Raw genomic sequence first — 24,379 nt, forward strand, 5'->3', positions numbered from 1 at the left:
GGGGCTCTAATTTGCAGTCGCAAGCGAATTGTTAGAATTTCGCTTGAGTCCTTTTCGTGTGCAGAATAGCAGGTGAATTGTTAGAATTTCGCTTGAGTCCTTTTCGTGTGCAGAATAGCAGGTGATAGCGATTTCTCATGTAAGAATCCAGGTTGATCGAAAATTTTAAAATTGTCTTTGTCATAATATCCGAGCCTTTAAAAATTTTGAGCCATGTACGAATGTAGTTGTTAGCGAGCAACTCTCAGTTGTTAGTGAGTAACTCTCTCTCCACTTTGCCCACACTAATTTAATTGCAACCTAATTTAATTCCTAATTCCATCCCAATCTGTTTTGAATGCCAATTTATGTCAAGTAATATACTTATACATACATACGCGGTTATAGCTCTGCATATGTATGTGTATTTAGAATAATGATTCTATTAAAAGCAATCAATTCTAATCAAGTCTTCTCAACTGTGCTCAATTAGCGTACTGTCGCCTAGGTCAAGGGGTCTTCTAAACTTTATGCAAATATTTTATGAACTTTATATACAAACATACATATACAGTCATACGCATGTAGAAACATAATATTTTTGATCATGCATACCTACAGTGCATATAGTCACTGCAAACATTCCATGTACTTATACCGTAAATATATTTTGTACGTTTTTCTTGCTTTACTGCTGTCTACTATACCATTTTACACTAAATTATAAGTACTTTTTCTACTTTAATGATACTAATGTACTTAATTTTATGTACGCTATTATGTACCGACTTTGTGAGCAAATATAATTGCATAAATATATTTCGTAAAAGTTTTATGCCATGGCGAATTAAGTTTGCAATCAACGAATTGACATTTGTACCTCAATATGTTGTTAATTTTTACATACTTACAAACAGATATAAATATGTATTTTATTTACAATATTTGAGTAATATACGTACTTCCATTTATCTACATATGTACGATTATTTATTAACGTAAATGTGTATGAATTTACTTGAATAAGATTTAAGATTTTGTTAACAATAAAAGTAAAATATTTTTTTCGCTTTTGAATGTGCAAAACATGGATGTGTGTATTTTTGGGGAATTCTCAATGTCAAAATAAAAAGACAAACATAGAGGAAAATAAATAAATTAATAAATAAACAAAAATAAATAAATCGATATAAATAAAATAAAAAATAAATAAAAATAAATAAATAAAAATAAATAATAAAAATAAATCATTAAAAATAAAAATATAGAAATGAGTAAATAAAGATAAATAAATAAAACTACAAAAATTTAAAAAAATGAAAATATTCGAATAAAAGGAGAAAAAAATTGGCTAAATATTTATTGAAAGAAAATGGAAAAATGCATAAATTATAAATATGAATAAATTTGCATAGAAAATAAATAAAAAATAATAATAATATACTGGGCACTTCGATGGGGAAAATAGAGCCAAAATATTTTATAATAATAAAACAAAAAGTATATATATTATATATAAGTGTAATTATTTTTCTAATGAGAATACCCACGCATACTTCTTCGGTAGTTCTCATACACACTCCACGACAAAATGACGGCACATCAACATTTTGAATAGTTTTACTTTTTTATACATAAAACGTTGCATAATAAAATAATATAATTAATAAAAAATAAAAAATAAATTGAAGAAAATGCGATTTATAATTTTTGTTATAATTAACACAAATGTATTCAATTCTTGTAAAAAGTGCAAAAATAAGAATTTGTAATAAATTTTACATTTAACCAAATTTTAATATAAAAAGATTTATAAAAATATGAAATGGGAAATAAAATGGGGCAAATAAAAAAAGATTACAAAATTCTAATTATTTTTGAAAAATTACTATAAAAACAACTATCAAAAGATGAAATAAAAAATAAAGTGAGGAAAATAAAATTTACAATTTTTTTGCAATTAAAAGAGATTATAAGAGCCGAAGGTCCTGGCAGCCAGTGCTCCTATTCTCGTGTGAAAATAATTATATTATTATACCACGTTTGTAAATAAATAAAATAAATAAATAAAATAGATTATATATAGGGTGGGTCATGTAAAATTTACTTTTTGAATCGGCTATAAAAAAACAAAAATCAATATTTTTTCAAACTTTTTTTTTTATTTTGAAGATTGAACATTGTCATTTATGTTCGTGTTTTAAAGCATTAATCCCACAAAAAATAGTCCAACGGGCTTAAATCACAGCTCCGAGGCGGCCAATTGATATCAGAATTTCGGCTGATTATTCGGTTTTCAAAAACGGTAGCCAAAAGTTCGAGTGTAGCTTTGACAGTGTGACAAGTTGCACCGTCCTGTTGAAACCAAATGTCGTCCATGTCATCCTCTTCAATTTTTAGAAACAACTCGTTGAGCATGTCACGGTAACTCTCGCCATTTACTGTAACCGCGGCTCCTCGCTCATTTTCGAAAAAAATGGCCCGATGATGCCGCCAGACCAAAAACCGCACCAAACAGTAACTCGTCGTGGATGTATTTGCTTCTCTACAGTAACGTGTGGATTTTCTGAGCCCCAAATCCGAAAAGATGATTTTTCGGTAAAAATGCTCATCTTCGGTCAAACAATTTTCTACCCATTGAGCGAACCGAAAACGCATTGGATGTTCATTAGGCTTCAGTTCTTGCACCAATTGATCTTTGTAAGCCTTCATACCGAGGTCTTTATGCAAAATTCTCCTCAAAGAAGTGCGTGAAATGTTCAATTCTTGAGAACGATGACGAGTTGAGGTTGTGGGATGTTCACGCACATTTTCGGCTACAGCAGCAATGTTTTCTGGTGTACGCACTGTAGGAGCACGTTCACGTGTTGTTTTATTCATTAACGATCCACTTTAACGAACACGATTAACAAATTGATCCACAAACTGTCTTACTGGCAAATTTTTTTTTTGGAATTTTTTTTTCAAATTTCTCACAGTTTGAGTAGAAGATTCACCACTTGGCACGTACACCCTTTTTGGGTGTTTGGACGAGCTCCTCCTCCTATTTGTGGTGTGCGTCTTGATGTTGTTCCACAAATGGAGGGACCTACAGTTTTAAGCCGACTCCGAACGGCAAATATTTTTATGAGGAGCATTTTCAAGGCAGAAATACACTCGGACAACAGTTTGTGATAAAATACATATTTATAAAAAGGAATTTTTATTATTTTGAAAAAACAAAAAATATGTATTACAATTAAAATGAGGAAAATAAAATTTTTAATTTTTTTACAATTGAAATAGAATACATTTTTTAAAATATATAAAAATAACAATTTGCAATAAATTTTATATTAAACACAACTTTTATTGTTTTTGAAGGATTAAATTAAAATCAAAGAAATTATCCTGTAAAAAAATATGTGACGTATAAAATCAGGAAAATAAACTTTGTCATTTTTTTTAAATTAATACAAATTTATTGAATTTTCATTAAAAAATATAAAAACAATTTGCAATGCACTTTATATTTAACACAATTTTAATTGTTATTGAAAAGTTTAATCAACACCAAAGAAATTCATATAAAAAAATAACGTGACAAATAAAATGAAGAAAATACTTTTTATAATATTGTTTATAATTAATATAAAATTAATAATTTTTCAAAAAATAAAAAAATAAAAACACCCATTTGTAATAAATTTTATGTTTAATACAATTTTAATCATTTTTGAAAAATGTATTATATTTAAAAAATAATTAATGAAATTAATCTTACAACAGTTATAAAAATGAAATGAGTAAAATACCATTTACCTAAATACTTTTTTTCAATTAAAATAAAATCATTACATTTCTGAAAAATAACAACAGTTTGTAATAAATTTTGTATTGAACACAACTTCAAGTTTTTTGTTTTTAATTAAATTATTGTAAAATCAAAGAAATTAATATGACAAGAATTAAAAAGAATTTATGAGACAAGTAAAATAAAAAAGGACTGTTTATAATTTTTTTTATACAGGGTGGGCCAAATAAGATCTGCTAATCCATAGATCCAGGTCCATTGTTTGCCAAGCAGTATGCACAGTTGCTCCATATTCTTCAAACCACCGCAAAAAGTTTTCAATCAATGTTCTGTAAGAAGCTCCTGAAATCGATTTCGGCGTTTCATCCTCATTTTTGAAGAAATATGGACCGATAACTTTAGTGGCCATAGCACCGCTTGCCCTTGGATTTTCAGAGACCCACAATCTACAGTTTTGTTTGTTGACATAACCATTTAAATGGAAATGCGCTTCATCCAACATCAAAACAGTATTTAAAATATCAATTAGTGTGGCTAATTGTGTAAAACGAATATGGTATTGCAGTTGTTGTTGGTGGTCTTGCGGTAGGGTTCCATAATAAATTTCCAACAATTCAATTATAACCTACAAAAAGAGAAAAATAAATATGTCAAAAAATAAAAAAAGTTATTTGTGCTTAACATTAGTAGGTCTTATTTGGCCCACCCTGTATAATTAATATAAATATAAATATAAATATAAATATAAATATAAATATAAATATAAATATAAATATAAATATAAATATAAATATAAATATAAATATAAATATAAATATAAATATAAATATAAATATAAATATAAATATAAATATAAATATAAATATAAATATAAATATAAATATAAATATAAATATAAATATAAATATAAATATAAATATAAATATAAATATAAATATAAATATAAATATAAATATAAATATAAATATAAATATAAATATAAATATAAATATAAATGTAAATATAAATATAACTACAAATAATAAAAAATTTTAAAATAACTTTTTATAAAATCTTTACATAAAAATTATTTAATCAAGGCAAAAGTGATAATAAAAAAATTAAAATAATAAATTTTTTATAAAACTATTGTTTAAATTCGAATTATTGAATAACTTGACCAAACGCCGATTTTCTTTACTTTTGATATAATAATTTATATACTAAAAAGACAAAATGAAAAATAAAATGAAAAAAAAACATAGTAGTTTTCGAAAACGTAATGAAATATAATTGTGAAAAACTTCCGCATCTTTGCCCTCCCGTATTTAGAAAAAAAGTTTTAACCGTATAACTTATTTTAAAGATTTATCCCAGAGAAAGAAAGCAATGCGAATTGGATACAAAGAATATTTTCTCCTTTACAAATATCTACTTCGGTTTTTTCTTTTGTTTGATTTGTATAGAAAAATTTGAAAAACCGAACAGAGAATATTTTCTCGTTTACAAATATGAGCTTCGGTTTGGTTTTTCATTTGTTTGATTTGTATAGAAAAATTTGAAAAAACCGAAAATTGAAGAAAATAAAATTATTAGTTAAAAAACAAATTGGCTAAACATTTAAATGTACATATGTACATACATATAAGTAGATTTAAGTGAGGCATACATCTTTTGCTAGCTGTTTAGCCGAGCTTCTTCTCCTATATGTATGTGGTGTGCCTTTTGACGTTGTTGCACAAATGAACCCACAGTCATGTGTCGACTCCGAACGGCAGATGGCTTTCGATGAGTAACCGTTTCATCCACAAATATTCTCGGAAGTTTGCCTTTGGCTGCTGAGAGATGAGAGGCAATAGAAACAACTGTTTCTATCATTTGGTGTTTCATGTCCACCCGGGCTCTACCGAATGTTGTCCCACACAAACGCATTCGGCTACTGCGGTCGAAAAACTCGCATAGGAGCCTCATTTTCATTTTACCTCATCGGAGTACAGCTTTCTTATACGGGTATTTTCGACATCCAATACGTATACTCTCATTTCGCTCATCTTTTAGTGCCGATCGAGTCTACTTATAAGGGCACTCAGGTTTCACGCGCTCTAAATAACACTAACACAAATTTAACTTCTTATATATTTTCATATTTCCTTGCGCTGAGATTGCACTGATTTTTTAAAATGCGCGTTAATAGAATTTTTGTTGTTGTTTTTAGAAATTTACTAATGTAATATATTTGTAGGTATATGAGAAACTGATTTTTAAAAATTTGCGTTACAGAATATTTTTGTTTTTAAGAATCTACTAATGTTTTTATATAAAAAAAACGGCAACTGCAATTTGTTGTTTATTTAAATGTTTAGTTTTGCAACATATTTTTGAGCACGTTTGTGTAAATGTAGCCCCTTTACAATTTTAATTTTCATTTCTAGCTAAAAAGTTATGTTAGAATAAATTTTTGGAATGTTTTGCAATGTTTTATACAAATTATGTATGTAGCTACCTGTTGTTTGCACCAGCAAAACTTTTTTCTTAAAATTAGATCCACCAAGAAACTCAATAACACTAAAATTAACACCCACAATAACCAATAAGCAATAATTGACAATAAAAAGAATTTAAAAAACGTAAATACTTAAAAAAACAAACACAAAAATAAGAAATTTAAATATTCTAAAAAATTTGCAAATATTTTGGCATCATTGCAGCACAATGTATGCACTGGGATCGATAGTTCGGTGTAAGTAAATCAATAATTAAAAAAAAAAAATCAAAAAACCAAAAAAATCAAATGAGTAGCTAAATATACCAAAAAAAAAAGAAAACAAAAATTCAATCGAACACTTGACTGCACAATTCACTTTATTTCAATGGCGGTCATCTCACTTAATTACTGCTTATCAAATTGCACGCATTGGTAATCATTCCAAAATATGTCACAAATAAGACAACAACAACAACAACAACAAAACAACTCACTACCACCACTCAACACATTAAATGCTCAAATACTAAGAAAATACCCAAATTATCCAATTTTCAAATTAGCTGCATATGGAATGCAAGACTTCGTTGAAAAAAAGTGTACAATCAATGAGACAAAATGACACAGTAAATTGCTGCTGCAAGTGGACATTGTGAATTACCACACGACTCGGTTGACTGATTGACCATGAACGCACTAAATCTAACATAGAGTAAAAAGCGGCAAAAAAAATAAATAAATAAAATAAAAAATAAAACTACCAATAAGTGCAAGTGCACTGAATTGTATTAAATGAATGAATGAAAATGTCGCAAGTGAAGGCAATTACATATGCGATAGCGCAAACAAAACGCACCAGCGCATACATATGTATATGCTTCGATACTTTTTCTAGCCTTACATACACACATACATGAATGCATATGGGCACACTATTCTGGCAAATGGACGGTCAACTACTCTTCAGCTTAGTTTGTGTACATGTAGGTGTGTTTGTTGTAAATAACAGCACTGCTGTAGGGCACGTTCTCTCCCCTGGGAAGTCGCGATTGAAATCTGCATTTCTACAGCAAAACAACAATCAAGTGCATTGCAATCGTCAGCAATCTATCGCAGAGCCAATCATTGTTAACATAAATCAATAGACACACGTACATGCATACTTGCGTTTACGTATACGAGTATGCATACAAATCCACACACACATGCATTCATGTCTGTGAAAAAAACAGAGTAGATTTTTATTAAGATTGCTGGGGAGCTGCCTTGTGGAACATAAAAAAGCTTTCCGCTTAACAGTCTATCTAAAATGTATTTTGAAAAACACACACGCACATATACACACACAAATGCATATGGGCATATTTACATACAAGTCTGCATACCTTAATAGATATACCGGAAAATACCGTACAACATGAAAACAATGTAATTTAAAAATGCATTAGTGCAGTTAGTTCCCTTGAGATTTATTTTCGAAATTGTCCATTCTGTGAGTAGTTTAGTAGAGTAATTATTAAAATTTAGTATTTGCGTAAATTACTCATTTGATCCTTAAGGATTAGATACGAAGTATTTTAGTATATTTACTTTAGTCACATTTTATATTGTTGGTGTCGTTGCAAACACATTGTAGACTGTGTTGACAAAGTAAACGACCTTGTGATGCACCGTCTTTTATTTATGATATAATGAAAATATCTTTTTAAAGGCATGCCAAAGGCATGTGAGTGTGAAACGAGGGCAGCTCTGAATCTTTTCTTTATGAAATACCAGATCAGGACTGCGTTTTAAAATGCGTAATTTACAACAATAATAATGTGTTTTATTTACATATTGCGGAAGAAAAAATAATTAAAATTTAGGAAAGCAAAAATCGTTTTTAAGAAGTTATACTTGAAGATAATATTAGGCTTCTTTCTATCTGTGGCTAAAATATATATGTAGAATAAGGATCAGGCTTTTTGATGTCAAAGCAAGATACTGCTATTCCTTTGACCAACGCCAAGACTAACATTAAATGATATAATAAAATTTTATTATATCATAAATAGCTTAAATTAAAATAAAGGGTTTTTCAAAAGACACTTCTAGATGCTAATTTAAAATAAATTAAATTAATTAAACAGTATTATGATATACATTTTATTTTATTGGGTATGTTAATAAGTTTCCGCCCTCGTAAAAGAGCTATCGCTGCTGATACTATTTTTGTGTTCGCTGTAGTAATCTACTGGTGATTTGAAGGTGTATACGTGAGGTCTGGATCGCACTAGTTGACATTCGTTTGTAGCGTAAAGATCCTTTTTATCTGACTTCAAAAATGTCTACGTTCGTCCTGTAAAAAAAACAGCATTTGTGTGAAGTGATGCTTCGTTATTACCTTTTAATGAAAAGTGCAGCTGAAACGTGTCGTATATTGATCAATATTTACGGTAATCACGCTCCATCAAATACAACTTTTAAAAAGTGGTCTGGACGCTTCCAAAATGGCAATTTCGATGCTAGTGATAAAGATTGCGTAGGGGCACCGAAAAAATTCTAAGATACTCAACTATAACAATTATTGGATAAATACGTATGTCGAACCCTTAATGATATGTCTAAAGAGTTGGATGTTGACAGATCCAAGGTTTACCGATGTTTACACGCGATGGAAATGTTCCAGAAAGCAAGTGCCGCTGAGTGCCACATTAATTGAGGGAGAGGGATATCGAGAGACGTTTGGGGACGTGTGAGATGCTTCTTGAACGGCAGGATAGAAAATGTATTATGCATCATCTATTATGATAACCCTAAGCGTCGAAAATGTTGGGGTATGCCAGGTGAACCAGATCCAGCGATAACGAAAAAAAAATATTCATGCTTCAAAGATTATGTTGTGCATCTGGTGGGATCAGAAGGGTGTCATCTATTATGAATGACTGCAGTTAATGCGTTTGAATCGAGCTCTCAAAGAAAAGCGGCCGAAATGGAATGGTAGACATGACAAACTGATTTTGCTGCATGACAACGCCAAGCCGGACGCAGCTAAATCGGTACAGAAATATTTAGAGGGACTGAATCTGGAAATATTGACCCCCTTCCGTATTTCCCACATATTGCATCTTCGGATTACCACTCGCGGCTCACTTCTTACGAGAGCATCGGAAACTGGCTCAATGAATCGATCAAGTCAAAAGAACTCGAGTTTTTCGTCAGAGGAATCCGTATGCTGCCCGAAAGATGGAGTAAAGTTGTAGCTTCTAATGCCACATACTTCACATAATGTCATGTACCTGTATTATTTAATTGTTTAAATAATTTGTAACTTTGGCTAAGAAAGAACGGAAACTTATTGCCATATCCAATATTTTAAAATTTACGTCAAAATATTTTGGAAAATGTTGAGATTTACGTGAGCTGGATCGTTTCGAATATAAAATTAAAAATGGGGAATTTTATGTACTTTATAAATAATTTATTTTTTAATGGTTTTTCCAAAGAATCACCTCAGTAGATAGAAGAAGTTAAATTTAAAAGGTTTGCATAAAAATTAATTAGAGAGATTTTTTGAGATACTTTCAAATCGTTAGATCAATTAAATCTAAATATTTTTTTGAGATACTTTACCCAAGGTCTTAAAGTACAATAGATTTTATAATTCCGTTGGAAAACCGGTATCGATTTTTTTTTCTGTCCACCCTAATGCATTCCCATACTCACGTATGCTCGTTGTTGTTTTCACATATTTATACAAATACTGACTGATCGGCTGATAATTTAATTAATTATTCTTTATTAATTATGCGCTCTTTATGTCTGAACCTATGTATGTGCATATGTATACTATATGTATATCCTCATCTTAAATGTATTATTATGTTATAAAGACCAAACAAATCTTATGTTGCATTTATGTGTTTTCATGAGAAATGTGGGTATATATCCACGCAAGTCTAGTTGTTGGATTCTCTGTTAATTAATAGGTTTTTTAATTAATTGAAATATCTAAGTTTACATGAACTTCACAGTACGACCTTTAAAGAAACGGCGATGAAATGGAAGATACATCGGTCTATCGACATTAGGATGGTAGAACATTTTTTTCTTATTGATGCTATATTCTAAATTTTTGCTCTATAGCCAAAAAATCAGACACCTATTATTTTTACTTAATATTGTATTTACCCGTGCGCCAATGCTTTGAAAAATATCATTGAATTTCTCTAGAAAAAATGCACTTTTCCCTAAAATTGGTAGAAGATTTGGTAAATTTTTAAAGAAGCTATACATATAAACATTTTGTATAATGGTGCTCCACTGCGGGCTTAGATGGACGACGATTCAAATTTTGTTCACATTATATACATATTATACAAGGTGGCGCAAAATTAATCACCCTATCGAAGAATTCATAATTTGTTCAAATGGCCGTACGTCAATCATATTTCACACTCGTGAGCTAGACAGCTGCAGTATAAAAACAGGCAAGGAATGGAGCGCGTAAATGTCGAAATAAAGATTAACAATTCTAAAAAACTGTTTTATTTTTGCATTTCATATAAAGGGTAATTAAACACAAAATCGGATGATTAATTTTTTGCCACCTTATAATAATAATATTTTTTTTATTCCTCGATAGCAATAAACAAAAAATATTGTTTTTATTTAGTTGAAAGTTATTCAAAAACAAAATCGGATGATTAATTTTGTGCCACCTTATATGATACATATTTTTTTTTATTCTTCGATAGCAATAAACAAAAAATATTGTTTTTATTTAGAAAAAAGTTATTCGAAAATAAAATTGAATGATTAATTTTGCGCCACCTTGTACTGACAAATTGATATAATTTATTCTTCCTCTTTTGATACCCAAAAAAATATACTCCATACTTTATTCAAAAAAAAAATAATATTGTATAATATTAGAAACTTTTTTATAGGGACCTTCATTTTATGTTAGCTCCAGCCACCTGTGTACTTCGCAAAGTCCACCGGCATATTTTTGATTATACGCCTCCTATGGGGGATGACGAACGTGTAATTCTGCATCAGACGAAAGTTTGTTTGTTTGTTTTTTTTTTGTTTTTTTGTTAACAGAAAATATTGCTCTTTCACTTTCTTTTGCATACCAGTGGTGGTATTTTTGGTGGGGGCAGGAATCGTTCTGATAATAGAGTCACTCTTCGAAAACCCTTTCAGAGCTTACTTTTTTGCGCTAATGCCTTCTCTCAGTTTCAAAGGTTGAGTAGTTGATGCGTCTCTGATTTCTCCACTATTTACTAACACGAATTTCAATTTGTTTTCCCGAGCAGATGTGATGAAAAATGCTAGGTAATATTTCCAAAAGTGGTGTATGAAAATATCGTTGTAAAATATCTCCGAAAATTCACTTCTACTTGTTTTAGATTTTTTAAAGATGTTTTTTTAATTACACTATATTTTATAACAAAATCATAGATTTCATCTGCTGTAAATCCTTGAAAGCCCTAATATTACTCTCAAATACCATTCAAAATCTATAAAATATTTTACAAATAACTTCAAAAGCCACTCAACTAAATGTACAAAATATATGTTTTATATAATTTTAATGTTTTTTTTAGAAAATATATTTCACATTGAAAGTGCATGAGCAACCCTAAATAATAATTATAAATTTAATAATTAAAATATTTGCATGTGCAGGGTTTTAAAGAAATAAATATTTTTATGTGTAATTGGTGAGCTGATTTTCTTATTATTTTTACTAATTCATAATTAATCCACTTATGTTTTTAAAAAATATAATTATTTTTGTACTAATTTGCGTAGAACTGTTTGGAGTTAAAGTTGAAAAATTGCTTTCAATAGTCGAAGTAAATTTCTTTTATTTAAAAAGTAGAAATCTAGAATACCAGATTGTAAAGACAGTAAGTGACACCAAAAATCGTCTAGCTATTTTTGACAATGCATTTTTTATAAAGATGTTGTGCATATTTTAATAAAAGCAGCATAAATTAAAGCAGCAAAAGTCTGAAAAACTGATATAACAATCCCAAAAAACTATACAAATTTCTAACATTTTGGTAAAAATTTTGTGTCGAATTTTTTCGGGTATGCAGTTTTATATAATATGATTAAAATTCAAAGTTTTCTAGTGGTAGACGAAAGTTGAATGAACTGCAAAACTGCATATCCGAAAAATTAAAAAGGTATGGTTAAAGTTTTGGGATTTCTTATTAAATTTTTTATGTAAATTTGCCTCTTCGGAAGTTTTGTTTATTCTGCTTTTGTTAGAAGTTGAACAATATTTTTCTAATAAATTAACAAAACGTGCCCACTGTAAATGCCGTTAATTTTAAAAGTAGCATAAAATGTAAATTTTTAACATTTCTTCTTGGTATTTATGTAGTACACATGGATGATTCTTGAATAAGCACTGCAGAAGTTGCTCCAAAAATTAGTTTTAGATACTCAAATTGTAATAGCTGAATATTTTTGTTGCGTGAGTTGTTTAATTTGTTATCATCATAAGAAATTGTGAAAAAGTAAATTTTTTTTTTAATTTTTAATTCGCGTTTTCTCCGAAAGATGTTGCCACTAATTTGATGAAAAATGTATAAAAAAAATTAAAAAAAAAGAATTAAAAAAAAATTTAATTTAAAAACAAATTTTAATTTTTTAATAAAAAAAAAAATTAAAAAGTTTAAAACTAAAAAAAATAAAAATTAAATTTATTTTTATTATTAAAAACAAAAAGAATGCGAAAAAGGTTAAATTTGTTTTGGGAAAGCAACGCATCAAATATGCACTTCATATACACTAATAAAAATTGAATGATGTTTTTTGGTAACATTGGGTAAGCGTTTTTATTTTGCAGCAAGAAATTACGCCAAATTTGATGCCACAACAAAAATTTAAAAAAATATGATTTACAATTTTTGTTGAGTTAGTTTTAAAGAAATAAACAATTTGATATTATTGTACATTTTTCTAAGAAAAAATGGCTACTAATTCAATACCATGAAAAATGAACAAAAGCAAAACCTCGCCACTTATTTAATGCCATAACAAAAATTAAAAAACAGGTTTCAAATTTTCGGTTAGTTTTTTTAAGGAAATGTCACTAATTTCTTATCATAACAAAAATTTTAAAAATTTAATTCTATAAAAAAAAGAATAAAAAATTTTAATCACGTGTTTTTTAGAAATAAATGGCCACTAATTTCATACCATGAAAACTGAAAATAAGTAAAAACTGGTCACTATTTTGATACCAAAATAAAGAAAAAAATTAAAAAAGAAGTTATGTCGCGTGTTTTTCCCCAGAAAAATTATGCCACTGCAAAAATTAAAAAAAAAACATGGTTTAAAATTTTTGTGGAGTTTGTTTTAAAAAAATGCCAACAATTTGGTGTCATATTTTTTCTAAGAAAAAATAAAAAAATTTTCTAAAAAAAATGACTATTATTTTTTCAAAGAAAATATAAAAAAAGTTTCTAAATTTTTTTCTGCTAATTCGTAATTCGTAAGATAATTACTAATTCGTTCCTTAAAAAACGAAAAAAAAAAATTAATATATATTAATATTACGGAAAATTAAAAAAAAATTAGTGGCGTGTTCATAAGAAAAACTGGTCACTAAATGTATACCAAAACAAAAATTAAAAACAAAAAATAATGGTGCCAAATGCTTGATGATTTTGTTTTTAAGAAATACCACCAATTTTTTGATACTAACAAAAACTGAAAACCGATCCTATTTTATAAAAAAGAACTAAAAAATTTTAGTTACGAGTTTTTTGTTAACAAAAAATTACCACTAAAGCAAAAAAAAAATACAAAAAATTTAATTTAATAAAAAATAGTTTTTTCTTTTTTTTTGTGGCGTGTTCTTCAGAAAAAACTAACCATTATTTTGACACCAAGGCAAAAATAAAAAAAAATAATAGTTTCAAATTCTTGCTAATTTTTTTTTCAAGAAATAGCACCAATTTGGTATGAACAAAAATTAAAACAAAAATTTAATTGTATAAAACAGCGTTTTTTTAGCAAGAAATAGTCACTAATTGGATTCGAATTTATAAAAATTAAAAACAAAACAAAAATTATTTTATAAGGTAACGTTCAAAACATTTTTGTGGCATGTTCTTTCAAAAAAACGTTGTCACTCATTTGCTACCATTACAAAAATTTACAAAAACAAAACATCTCACATTTTCAGTTAGCTTTAAAAACTAAAAAAAAAAATGTTAACTTTAGTAAATAAGAATTAATTTTCTTGTCGAGCATATATTTAATTTGATACCATTACCAAAACTCAAAAAATAGAAAAGGACTTTAAATTGTTGGGAAGTTTTTTTTTAACAAAGAAATACCCACCGATTTGATACCATTACAAAAGGTGAGAAAAGAATTTTTCTAACCTTATTAAAAAATAGAGTAAATATCTCAAATTTTTTAATGAGTTTTTTTTCAATAGAAAACATTCCCACTATGCAACTTCTAAACTTACCGGCATGTATGTCTGAGTTTTATACCTAAAAATACATATATGTATGTAGTTAGATACAATTAGATTGCATTTATTTGATGTTTTGCTAAACCAAAAAACAAAAACAATATTGAAGAGCATTTATTAACCCATAATTTCCGGAAACGGTGTCACTTTTTGTTTGAAACACTTGAAACGAAAACGAATTACCTCAATTGGACACTATGGCTGACAATTCAAAATTAAATTGAAGTGTTTATTTATTGAAAATTAACCAAACCAACAGAAATAAAACAACCTGAAAACCTGATCAATTTTCCTTTTACTAACAAAAGCCTTGTTAATTTCGTAAACTTTTTTCCCTCACCATTTGTTTTACCACATAATCAACAACAATCAACTGCCCGCTTTATATTTTCAAAAATTTACGAAACTCCAAAATTTATCAAAAAAAAAAATAATAATAAAAAACAAACAACCACAGACTCAGTGAAACTGCGAGGCTGCTGCGTAGCGTCTTTACACGTCGTGCCAATACCAGAGTCGAAACGGAACTAGAATTGTCGCGTGAGTACAAATTCACTAAAACCTATGAAAAAATGAAAATAAAAATGTTTATGGTATACTCGTATGTGCAAAGTGACGCAGTGGGTCTGCGAAGGATGATAGGTGTACACTTGGTAATTTAGGATAGCCACAGAGGGAAACAAACATATACCCCTACTTATCCATATACATACACCTAAGTGTAAGTAATATGCAGGGGTGCGTGTGTAGCTGCTGGTAGACTGCTTGAATGGGGAAAAGTACTTAGTGCACAAATATAATAAAGATAACAAGCGTACAAATAATAAATAATTTGCAATAACAGACCAAACAGAAGGTACCAATAATATTCTGTAGTGAATGAAAACAAAAAAAAAAACGCAATAATGACAAGTAATAAAAGCAAAAAAAGCAAAAAAAGCAAAACAACGATAACAAGTAATAAATAAATATTCGATTAAAGAATTGACCCGTCAGCGTGATTGTGTAATTTTTTTTACGCGTTTCAGTATACTAAAACTACAAATGAAGAGGCTCCAAAATAAAATAAATATTTCAGTACTTTGAATTACGTTTTGCGTTTATTTTACAACTCGTTTTCGTTCAGAAACCTAAAATTATTTCGGAAACTAACTCTGAAATAAGTTATGACAATTACTTTTACCGGAACTAGTTTCGAAACTTCATTTTGAGGTTTAAGTGTTTTAATTATACTCAGCATACGATATCAGAACTTGATTTTGAGTTGAACCTGATACAATACTTTTTAAGTTCCATAGAACTTAATTTCGCGCCTATTTCGGAACTATACTTCATCTAAAGGGTGGTTAAGTTTCAAGGGCCGGTGTTGATTTTGAATAAAATAGAATTTTTTTAGGACAGTATTGTCATTTCTCTTTATTATGATAATATTGGTATGGCTCAATTACGTATGGAATAAAATATCAGACAAATGGCCGTCGCGGTCTCAGCGGCACACCTCCATCCAATGGTCCAAATTTCGATGACGCTAAGGCATAATTGAGGTTCTATGCCGTTAATGTGCCGAATTATCTCATCCTTTAGCTCTTGAATTGTTGCTGGCTTATCGACAAACACCTTTTCTTTCAAATAACCCCAAAGAAAGCGGTCCAACGGTGTCAAATCACATGATCTTGGCGACCAATTGACATCGCCGCGGCGTGAGATTATTCGGCCATCAAATTTTTCGCGCAAAAGAGCCATTGTTTCGTTAGCTGTGTGACAAGTGGCACGGTCCTGTTGAAACCACATATCTTCCACATCCATATCTTCCAATTCGGGCCATAAAAAGTTCGTTATCATCTCACGATAGCGAACACTATTCACAGTAACTGCCTGACCGGCCTCATTTTAGGAAATGATGCCGCCGGTCCATAAACCACACCAAACAGTCACTCTTTGTGGGTGCATTGGTTTTTCGGCAATCACTCTTGGATTATCATTCGCCCAAATGCGGCAATTCTGCTTATTGACGAATCCACTGAGGTGAAAATGTGCCTCATCACTGAAGATGATTTGCATTTTCATTTGATCGCCCGTTTTCATAATAATCCTGAATAACTTTAACACATTGCTCGATTGTTTATCTTTCCATGGTTCAAATTGAATTAACCTGAAATTGAAAAATGTCAAACGAAATGCAGAAAAAAACTTGATGTTTAGGTGTGGTTCACATATAACATCGACCCTTTATATTCGGCTTCGGATGACGTTAAAATACCCATACTCTAGGATTGTCAATTGCGTTTCACAATTAATTAAATATATTTCAAAACAGTCAGTTATAGCTCAAAATCTCTTAGGCGTATTTCAGAAGGTATTAAATGTACTTCGGAAATCATGAAAAATATTTCAGGGTTGTCAATTGTGTATCAGAATTCATTAAATATATTTCATAATAGCCAGTTCTGCCTCAGAATTCATTAGGTGTATGTCAGATACAGATAAAAGATACTTCAGAATAGTCAATTGTATTTCAGAACTCATTAAATATATTTCGGAATACTCAGTTATGCCTAAAAATCCATTGGACGTATTTCAGGAAGCATCAAAAGTATTTCAGAAAGCATAAAATATACTTGAGAGTTGTCAATTGTATATCAGATTTCATTAAATATATTTCAGAATAGCCAGTTATACCTCAAAATCCTTTAGGCGTATTTCAGAATCTATCAAATGTATTTCAAAAACCTTAAAACATACTTCAGAGTTATCAGTTGTATTTCGGAATGCGTAAATAAATAAAATAAAACCCGTATGACATATTTCAGAAAGTATTAAATATACTTTAGAAGATATCTAATGCACGCACTATTATTTTAAAAATTTAAAATATTTCCAAGTACATTTAACGTGTACGCTACTCATACTTGAAGAAATTGTAAAGAAAGCAAACGAAAGATGGCGTAATGAAGCCACCTGCAAAATCGGCCGTCAACTGTGGCCGGCTTTAAACGCACAAAATCTCTGCTAAGCCAAAATAAACACAGTCTTAGCACATTGATCTCAGTCATAACGGGGCACTGCCTAATAGGTAGACACGCCCAAAGGATGGGTGTGCAAACACATGACTTCTGTAGAAGTTGTCTAGATGAGGACGAGGAAGAGACAATCTCGCACCTACTGTGCCACTGTTCTGCTCTATCCAGACGCAGGTTTACTATTCTGGGTGAACAATTTTTTGATGAGTTGGAAGATCTCAGTTCTACAGAAGTCAGAGATATTTTGAAATTTTTGAAAAGCACACACTGGTTTTAGGAGAGATAGGGACAAGCTTCCCACGCGGCATCACAATGGGCTATGAGCCTGAGTGTGTCCCGCAGGACAACCGCTTCAACCTAACCTAACCTACACTTAACATCTTCTAAAGCAAATTTCATGCTCTCTGACGTACATTTGACACTTTCTGAAATATATTTAATACTTTCTGAAGTACATTTGACCTGTGCTAAGTATAGTTAACGCATTCTGAAGTATAGGTTAGTATAGTTAAAGATATTCGACACCGTAAAAAAATCTGCGGATACCTTCTTGGAATAGTTTTTGAATGTAGCTCGAAATTTAATTTAGACAAAATGTAAAATTAAGCAGAAGTTTCTTAATTATTCTCAAAATCCGGTTCGAATATCTTGCCTCTGTATTAAATGACTCTATTATAACATGACTCTGATACAAAGTAAGGGAAATAACACTGTGCAAACTGAAAATTTGAGCAAAATCGGTTTTAATAGGTGATTTTAATTAAGTTGAACATTAGTAGAAAATTAGCTAAACATTTATCTCAATTGTGCAGCAGTGAAAGGGAATATAATGAGGGTAAAATTTAGTAATTAGCCAGTTGATTGAAACTCAGCTTGTTTTGAAGGTTGTGCACACAGTTCAACTTCAATTCAATTTTTCATCTCACGGAAGTCTATCACAGTTCAAAAGTCAAGTCTACCGAGCAAATCAAAGACCAGATCCGTGTGACAAGTGATTTTGATGAAATGGCAGCATATGTATACATTTTCAGAAACAAGATGTGATTTATGATTTTTCTAGCATTTTAAATAAACTTCGATCTCTATAAGCCACCACAAAACAACATTCGAACACAACTTTTACTATTATTTATAAATTATTTATTTAGAGATATTTGTATATAATATTTCAGCAAACAAAAAGGATCTATGTATTTAAGTACATCCCTAATATTATCGATATTCTAGGAGCACAAGGTGCAAGATTGGTTCAATGAGATATCTTTGTTTCTACTCATATAGTGCACCCATCTTAATCACTTTGGTTTGTTTTTGCTTGTGTAACCATTTCATACACCACTAATGACCCTTTGCCGTGATTCTTTAAGCAGCCTTTCATGCCATGCAATGGCTGTGACATAGAAAGCACATGTTCATGGATTTTTTTCTCATAAATTATGCATTTATCAATTTCACTAACTACGATTATTAGTCAGCCAACCATTTACGAATGTTGCTAATTAGGGTTTTCCACTTCTGACTGCTTATAAAAACTCGCCTTCACTGTAGTTCACATTTCCAGACGGTTAATGTGTATGCCACTACCACAACTTTTACTAAGATTTCAGGAAAGTTGAAACAGCACAAAAGTGAAATAAATATAAACAGCAACGCAAGCGGTTTAGTATTTTTATTGAAACAAAATGTTTTCATTAAGTTTCCATTAAAATTATTTATAAAAAGGCCCCTTCCAACTCTCTTCTTCAAAGGCAACGCATTTTTTGTTTAGTTTTATGAATTCAGCAGTCGCTGTAGAGTGGTTTTGTGGCGCTATCGGCAATTTTTTCCATACCAGTAGTTGATAATGTATTTTTGTATGGTATTTAGTTGTACTAGTAGTTCTTAAACGAGAGAGGAATGGAAAAGTTACACCGAATCCTACACAAAGCCGGAATAGGGCAGACATACGTGTCTCCACTTCGAATAAGGCTGCTTTTAACAAGTAGGCTATTCTCTTCTTATTAAATACTGATATTAGTTATACTCGTTACTACTGCGAGTCTGATGCGAAGAGTTCTGGTGTCGAAGGTACATACTGGTATATACAAAAATAATTCATAAGCTCGTTGAGAATTGCTGGCATGCGAGAAATTCAAATGAATCAAAAGCATAAGTCACAAAAAGCTAGACTTAGAAAACTTTATATATCTCTGTTATTTCTGCAACCACTTCAGGTTCGAATAGCTAGAAGTTTTGCCTGCCTGTGCATAAAAACTTGGGTAAGGAAAAGCACAAAATGTGTGGAGAAATTGATTTATAAACTATATTAATATTTGAGAAAAGTTTCATGCGGCCTATTCAAACTTTAGTTGGTCATAAACATTTTAACGCAAATAAAGCAAAATAAATTTGAGTAAAATATAAGGAAAATATACATACATCGAACTCAAGAAAGGGAGGGGAAATTATACATTATATTCTACACAATTCAACAGAAAGCTGTTCAGCAGTTTTTACAATTATAATTAGTTCATCGAAATTCTTTTCTTATAGTTTTGAGTCATTTGCGTACAAGACCTTCATTGTAATCGAAAAAAAAAATTTATATCTTTAATCTTTCACTTTTCTCTTCGCTCTACAAAGAGTTAACACAGAAAGTCTAGTCGTTTGCTTATGAAGCTTCTTTTGAGTGAAAGCGTGTTAATATCAATGAGCTTTCTCTCGCCCAAAAAAGTTTTCATATGCAAACGTATAAAAGAGTGATACTGAAAGCTATTTGTGAAGTAAAAGCGAGGACAAAGCTTTCACTGACAGCGTGAAAAATGTATGCAGTTTTTCAGAGCCAAGAAAACGAAATACAAGCAATACCAAAAAACTTTATTTTCAGAAGGTAAAGTGACCATTATGCTTTGTAAATCTTGTAAAATTATAATATTTATTCACACTAAAAAACTAGGTGCGCAACTAAGTTCTCGCTATTTTTTTATGAAAATACAACTTTATTCTGAAAAAATAGTTAAAAGTGAGTCATCAAAAGTATTGCCCACCGCTGGCTATTACTTTTTCCCATCTTTTGAGGCTATCCACGGATCAAGCTATTTTTTGATGTCTTCATATGAATGGAACTGCTGGTCAGCTAGACCATGTGCCAATCGATCGGAACAGGTGATAATCGAACGGCGCAATATCTGGAGAATATGGTGGGTGGGGTAGCATTCCCCCTTTCAGTGTTTCCAGGTAGGTTTTAACGGGTTCGGCAACGTGAACACTTTTTCATGCCTCTCCGCGTATTGCGGCCGCTTCTAGCGCAGTGCTTGGCTCAGTTGCATCAATTGAAGTCGATACCGATCCCCAGTGATGGTCTCGCTTGGTTTTAATAGTTCATAATAAATAACACCAACTTGGTCCCACCAAATGCATAGCATAACCTTCGCGGCGTAGAAGCATGACCGGGCAGTCTCCATGACTTTCTTTTCGTTGGATTGCTGTAGTGAATCCATTTTTCATCACCCGTCACGATGCGATGAAGATAACCCTTCCTTTTTTGCCGCTGAAGCAGTTTTTCACAGGCGAAAAAACGACGTTCAACATCCCTTGGTGTTAACTCATAAGGAACCCAAGTCCCCGGTTTGTGAATCATTCCTAAAGCGTGCAATCGCTTGGAAATGGATGGGCAAGCTCTTCTTGCGTTTGACACGGATCCTCGTTGGGCAATGCGTCCAATCCAGCGTCTTCGAAGGTTTTTGGCCTTCCTTCACGCGGACGGTCGTCAACATTAAAGTCACCGTCTTTGAAGCGACGGAACCAATTGCGGCACGTTGTTTCACTTAAAGCAGCATCTCCATAAACTTTTTGTAGCTCTCGATGCGCTTCAGCCGCTGTTTTTTTTTCGAATGAAAGAGGAAAATCAACACTTCCCGCAAATGAGGATTATTTGGCACAAAATCAGACATTTTCACAAAACCAAAAGTATATGATACCAAAACAAAATCACTAATGTGTCGAAGCAGTTCGATTATCATATATCTAAGCTTGGTTTATGACGTTTAGGTTATGTTCGAATCGACTAACACACACTGCTGCCGGCAGCAATTGACAAACAGCGGGAACCTAGTTGCGCACCCAATATATTTTTTGATTCAATGCCAATTGTTATCGAAAAAAATTTAGAGGAGCCTAGATGAAGGAATTTGTATAAGATAGTTTAATTTTAACTTATGAGACTTAGTCGTTGTTCTCAGTCCCTATAAGGAAACTATTGAAAGTACATCGTCTTTGTTTTTAGAAAATTTAAAACAACTGAACTTTTAGTGTCACACAGAAAACTACACAAGTACCACATTAAAAATAATCTTATATCTCATAATCATTTTATCATAAGTTCACAATCAACATTAATCAAGGTCAAACATCGAAAGCACAAGACACTCCACTTGAATATAATATAACGATTTATAATATTTATAATTTGATTTAGTCGATTCCAAAGAATTTTTAAATAAAAACATAATTATCACATATTTTTTTTTACTATGAAAGCATCTATCTACTAAGTGAAAGCTCCACTTAATTTCAAATTGAAACAAAAAGTAGAAATAGTTTGGAAATAAAAAGTAAAAAAAAAAAATATTTGGTTTATGAAAGCTTAAATGAAGTAAAAGCTCCACTTCAATGCAAAACCAAACAAAAATCCAAAATAATAATTTAGTTATAGAAACTCAAACTAAGTGAGTGCTCCATTTAATTTCAATTCGAACTAAAAACCTGAAAAAAATATTTTGGTTATGAGAGCTTAAAATAAGTGAAAGCTCCACTTTATTTCAAATCGAAATAAAAGGCCAAATAGTAATTTAGTTATGAAAGCTCAAACTAAGCGAAAGCTCCACTTCATGACAAAACGTAACTAAAAGCCCAAAATAAAAACTTAGTTATAAAAGCTTAAACTAAGTCAAAGCTCCAATTGAATTCAAGTCGAACTGAAATCTAAAAATTATTTTTGTGTTTGTTGTTACATCTTCACTGAATTATGTTTACTGAGTAGTAACATTTTTTTGCGTACATTCTTATTATTAGTGGGAGCTTTAACTCAATGGAAGCTATACTAAATTTTAAGATAAATTATAACGTTTGAAATAATTAGAAATGAAGAAATCGATTTAAATTTATCTGTTCACATGTTAGAACCTGAATTTCGTATGCTTTTGAGAAATTTGATATTTCATGTGCTTGGAAATTGAATATAATCTTTTCGAAAGCTTACAAATTGCATGAAAATTTAATTGAAAATTTGAATTTTTTAACTTTAAAACTTTTTTAGAACCTAAATTTCGTTAGTTTCAAAGAAACTTGAATTTTTATGTTTTCGAAAATCAAATAAAACATTTTCGAACGCTTACAAATTTCATGAAAATTTAATTGAAAATTGGAATTTTTTAACTTTAAAACTTCTTTGGCATCACTTTATACTAATTAGAAAATATAATGAAAACAGTTACTGATATTTCTTTTATTTCTTCTCTCTCACTCTCTCTCTACCTTTAACCAAATACTTTTAGATGGCTACGCATTCTCACAAGAGGAAGGTGGTGCAGTTCCACAATCGGTCGTTATACGCGCATACGACACGAATTTACCGAAACCAGAGGGCAATTAAGCTAATACAGAGTATTTTGCATGCAATGCAAAAACAATTATGAAGCCTGGAAACAACTATGAAGCCTGAAAACGAAGTCAATGTGAAGCTGACTTCTCACTGGATTAGAAGTAAAAGTGGATTGAAATATATTTGAGGAATGTGTAGATAAAAGTGAAACAAAAGCAGGATTGTGGAAAGGATTTTCTTTAGCTAAATTCACGAATTAGGGGCGAATCGAAGCTAATGAACTATCTATAAAACTCTCTGAACAATAGCACGGAAATAATACAATAACACTTAAATAGCCAACCAGTGAACTCCATTGACTAAACGAAGCATTAAAAATAACATCAAACACAAAAAAAATAAAACGGAAATCGGATTTGATTCATCGTAAATAGTATGAAATTTAAATTTAATTTTAATTTAATAGTTTATTATAATATAAAATTATTAATAATTTACAATAGTATGAAATTTAAATTTAATTTCCAGCATGGCATAGAATTTCGAACAGTGTTTCAGGAATAAGATAAAAGATATTGCACACTTAGTTCCATGATTTTGCGGAATCCTCTACGACAACTATTTACTTTGGATCAAATTTTTTTTTTCATCTCAAAATTACAAACCATAAATGGCCAAAATCTTCAGAACCAAACTACAAGATTCGAGTACGAATATTAGGCGAAAAGTATGTTAGCGAAAAACCAATAAATTAACAAAAAAATTTACATTTTATTAACAAAAAAAACAAAGAAAACAATATTAATAATAAAAAAGTAACAATAACAAAAACAAAAATAATAACAAAAAAAAAAGAAAATAATAACAAAAACAAACAAATTTTTGGAGCTTTAAGTTTAATTGTAAAAAAAAAACTTTAAATTCTATTTACATAGACTAAGCCAAAGATGAAGAAAACTCATTGTATTTGTATAAAGCAAAATTATTGTAAAGTGAAAACGTCAGCTAATGAAGGCGACATTTAAAATGGCATTATTACTACTATTATTATTAT

General features: G+C 30.3%; 1 protein-coding gene across 4 annotated transcripts in view; it reads left to right on the forward strand.

The window, feature by feature from the left end:
* Positions 1-24,078, forward strand: part of LOC129246167 (probable phospholipid-transporting ATPase IA) — a 142,878-nt gene extending 118,800 nt beyond the window's left edge. Inside the window, exons 14-16 of one of the 4 annotated variants that reach the window (XR_008582445.1) lie at positions 6,460-6,491; positions 23,279-23,758; positions 23,854-24,078. Coding sequence is in view for 1 of the 4 variants with exons in the window: in XM_054884743.1 (XP_054740718.1) it covers positions 15,182-15,264; positions 23,279-23,376 (181 nt within the window). In the remaining 3 variants the exon portion in view is untranslated. Of the gene's footprint in view, positions 1-6,459; positions 6,492-15,181; positions 15,265-23,278; positions 23,779-23,853 lie in introns of those variants that run through there. The other 3 variants (XR_008582444.1, XR_008582446.1, XM_054884743.1) reach the window with 3 other exon arrangements.
* The last annotated feature ends 301 nt before the right edge of the window (positions 24,079-24,379 follow it).

This window comes from Anastrepha obliqua, chromosome 4 (assembly GCF_027943255.1).
Source record: "Anastrepha obliqua isolate idAnaObli1 chromosome 4, idAnaObli1_1.0, whole genome shotgun sequence".
Lineage (NCBI taxonomy): Eukaryota > Metazoa > Arthropoda > Insecta > Diptera > Tephritidae > Anastrepha > Anastrepha obliqua.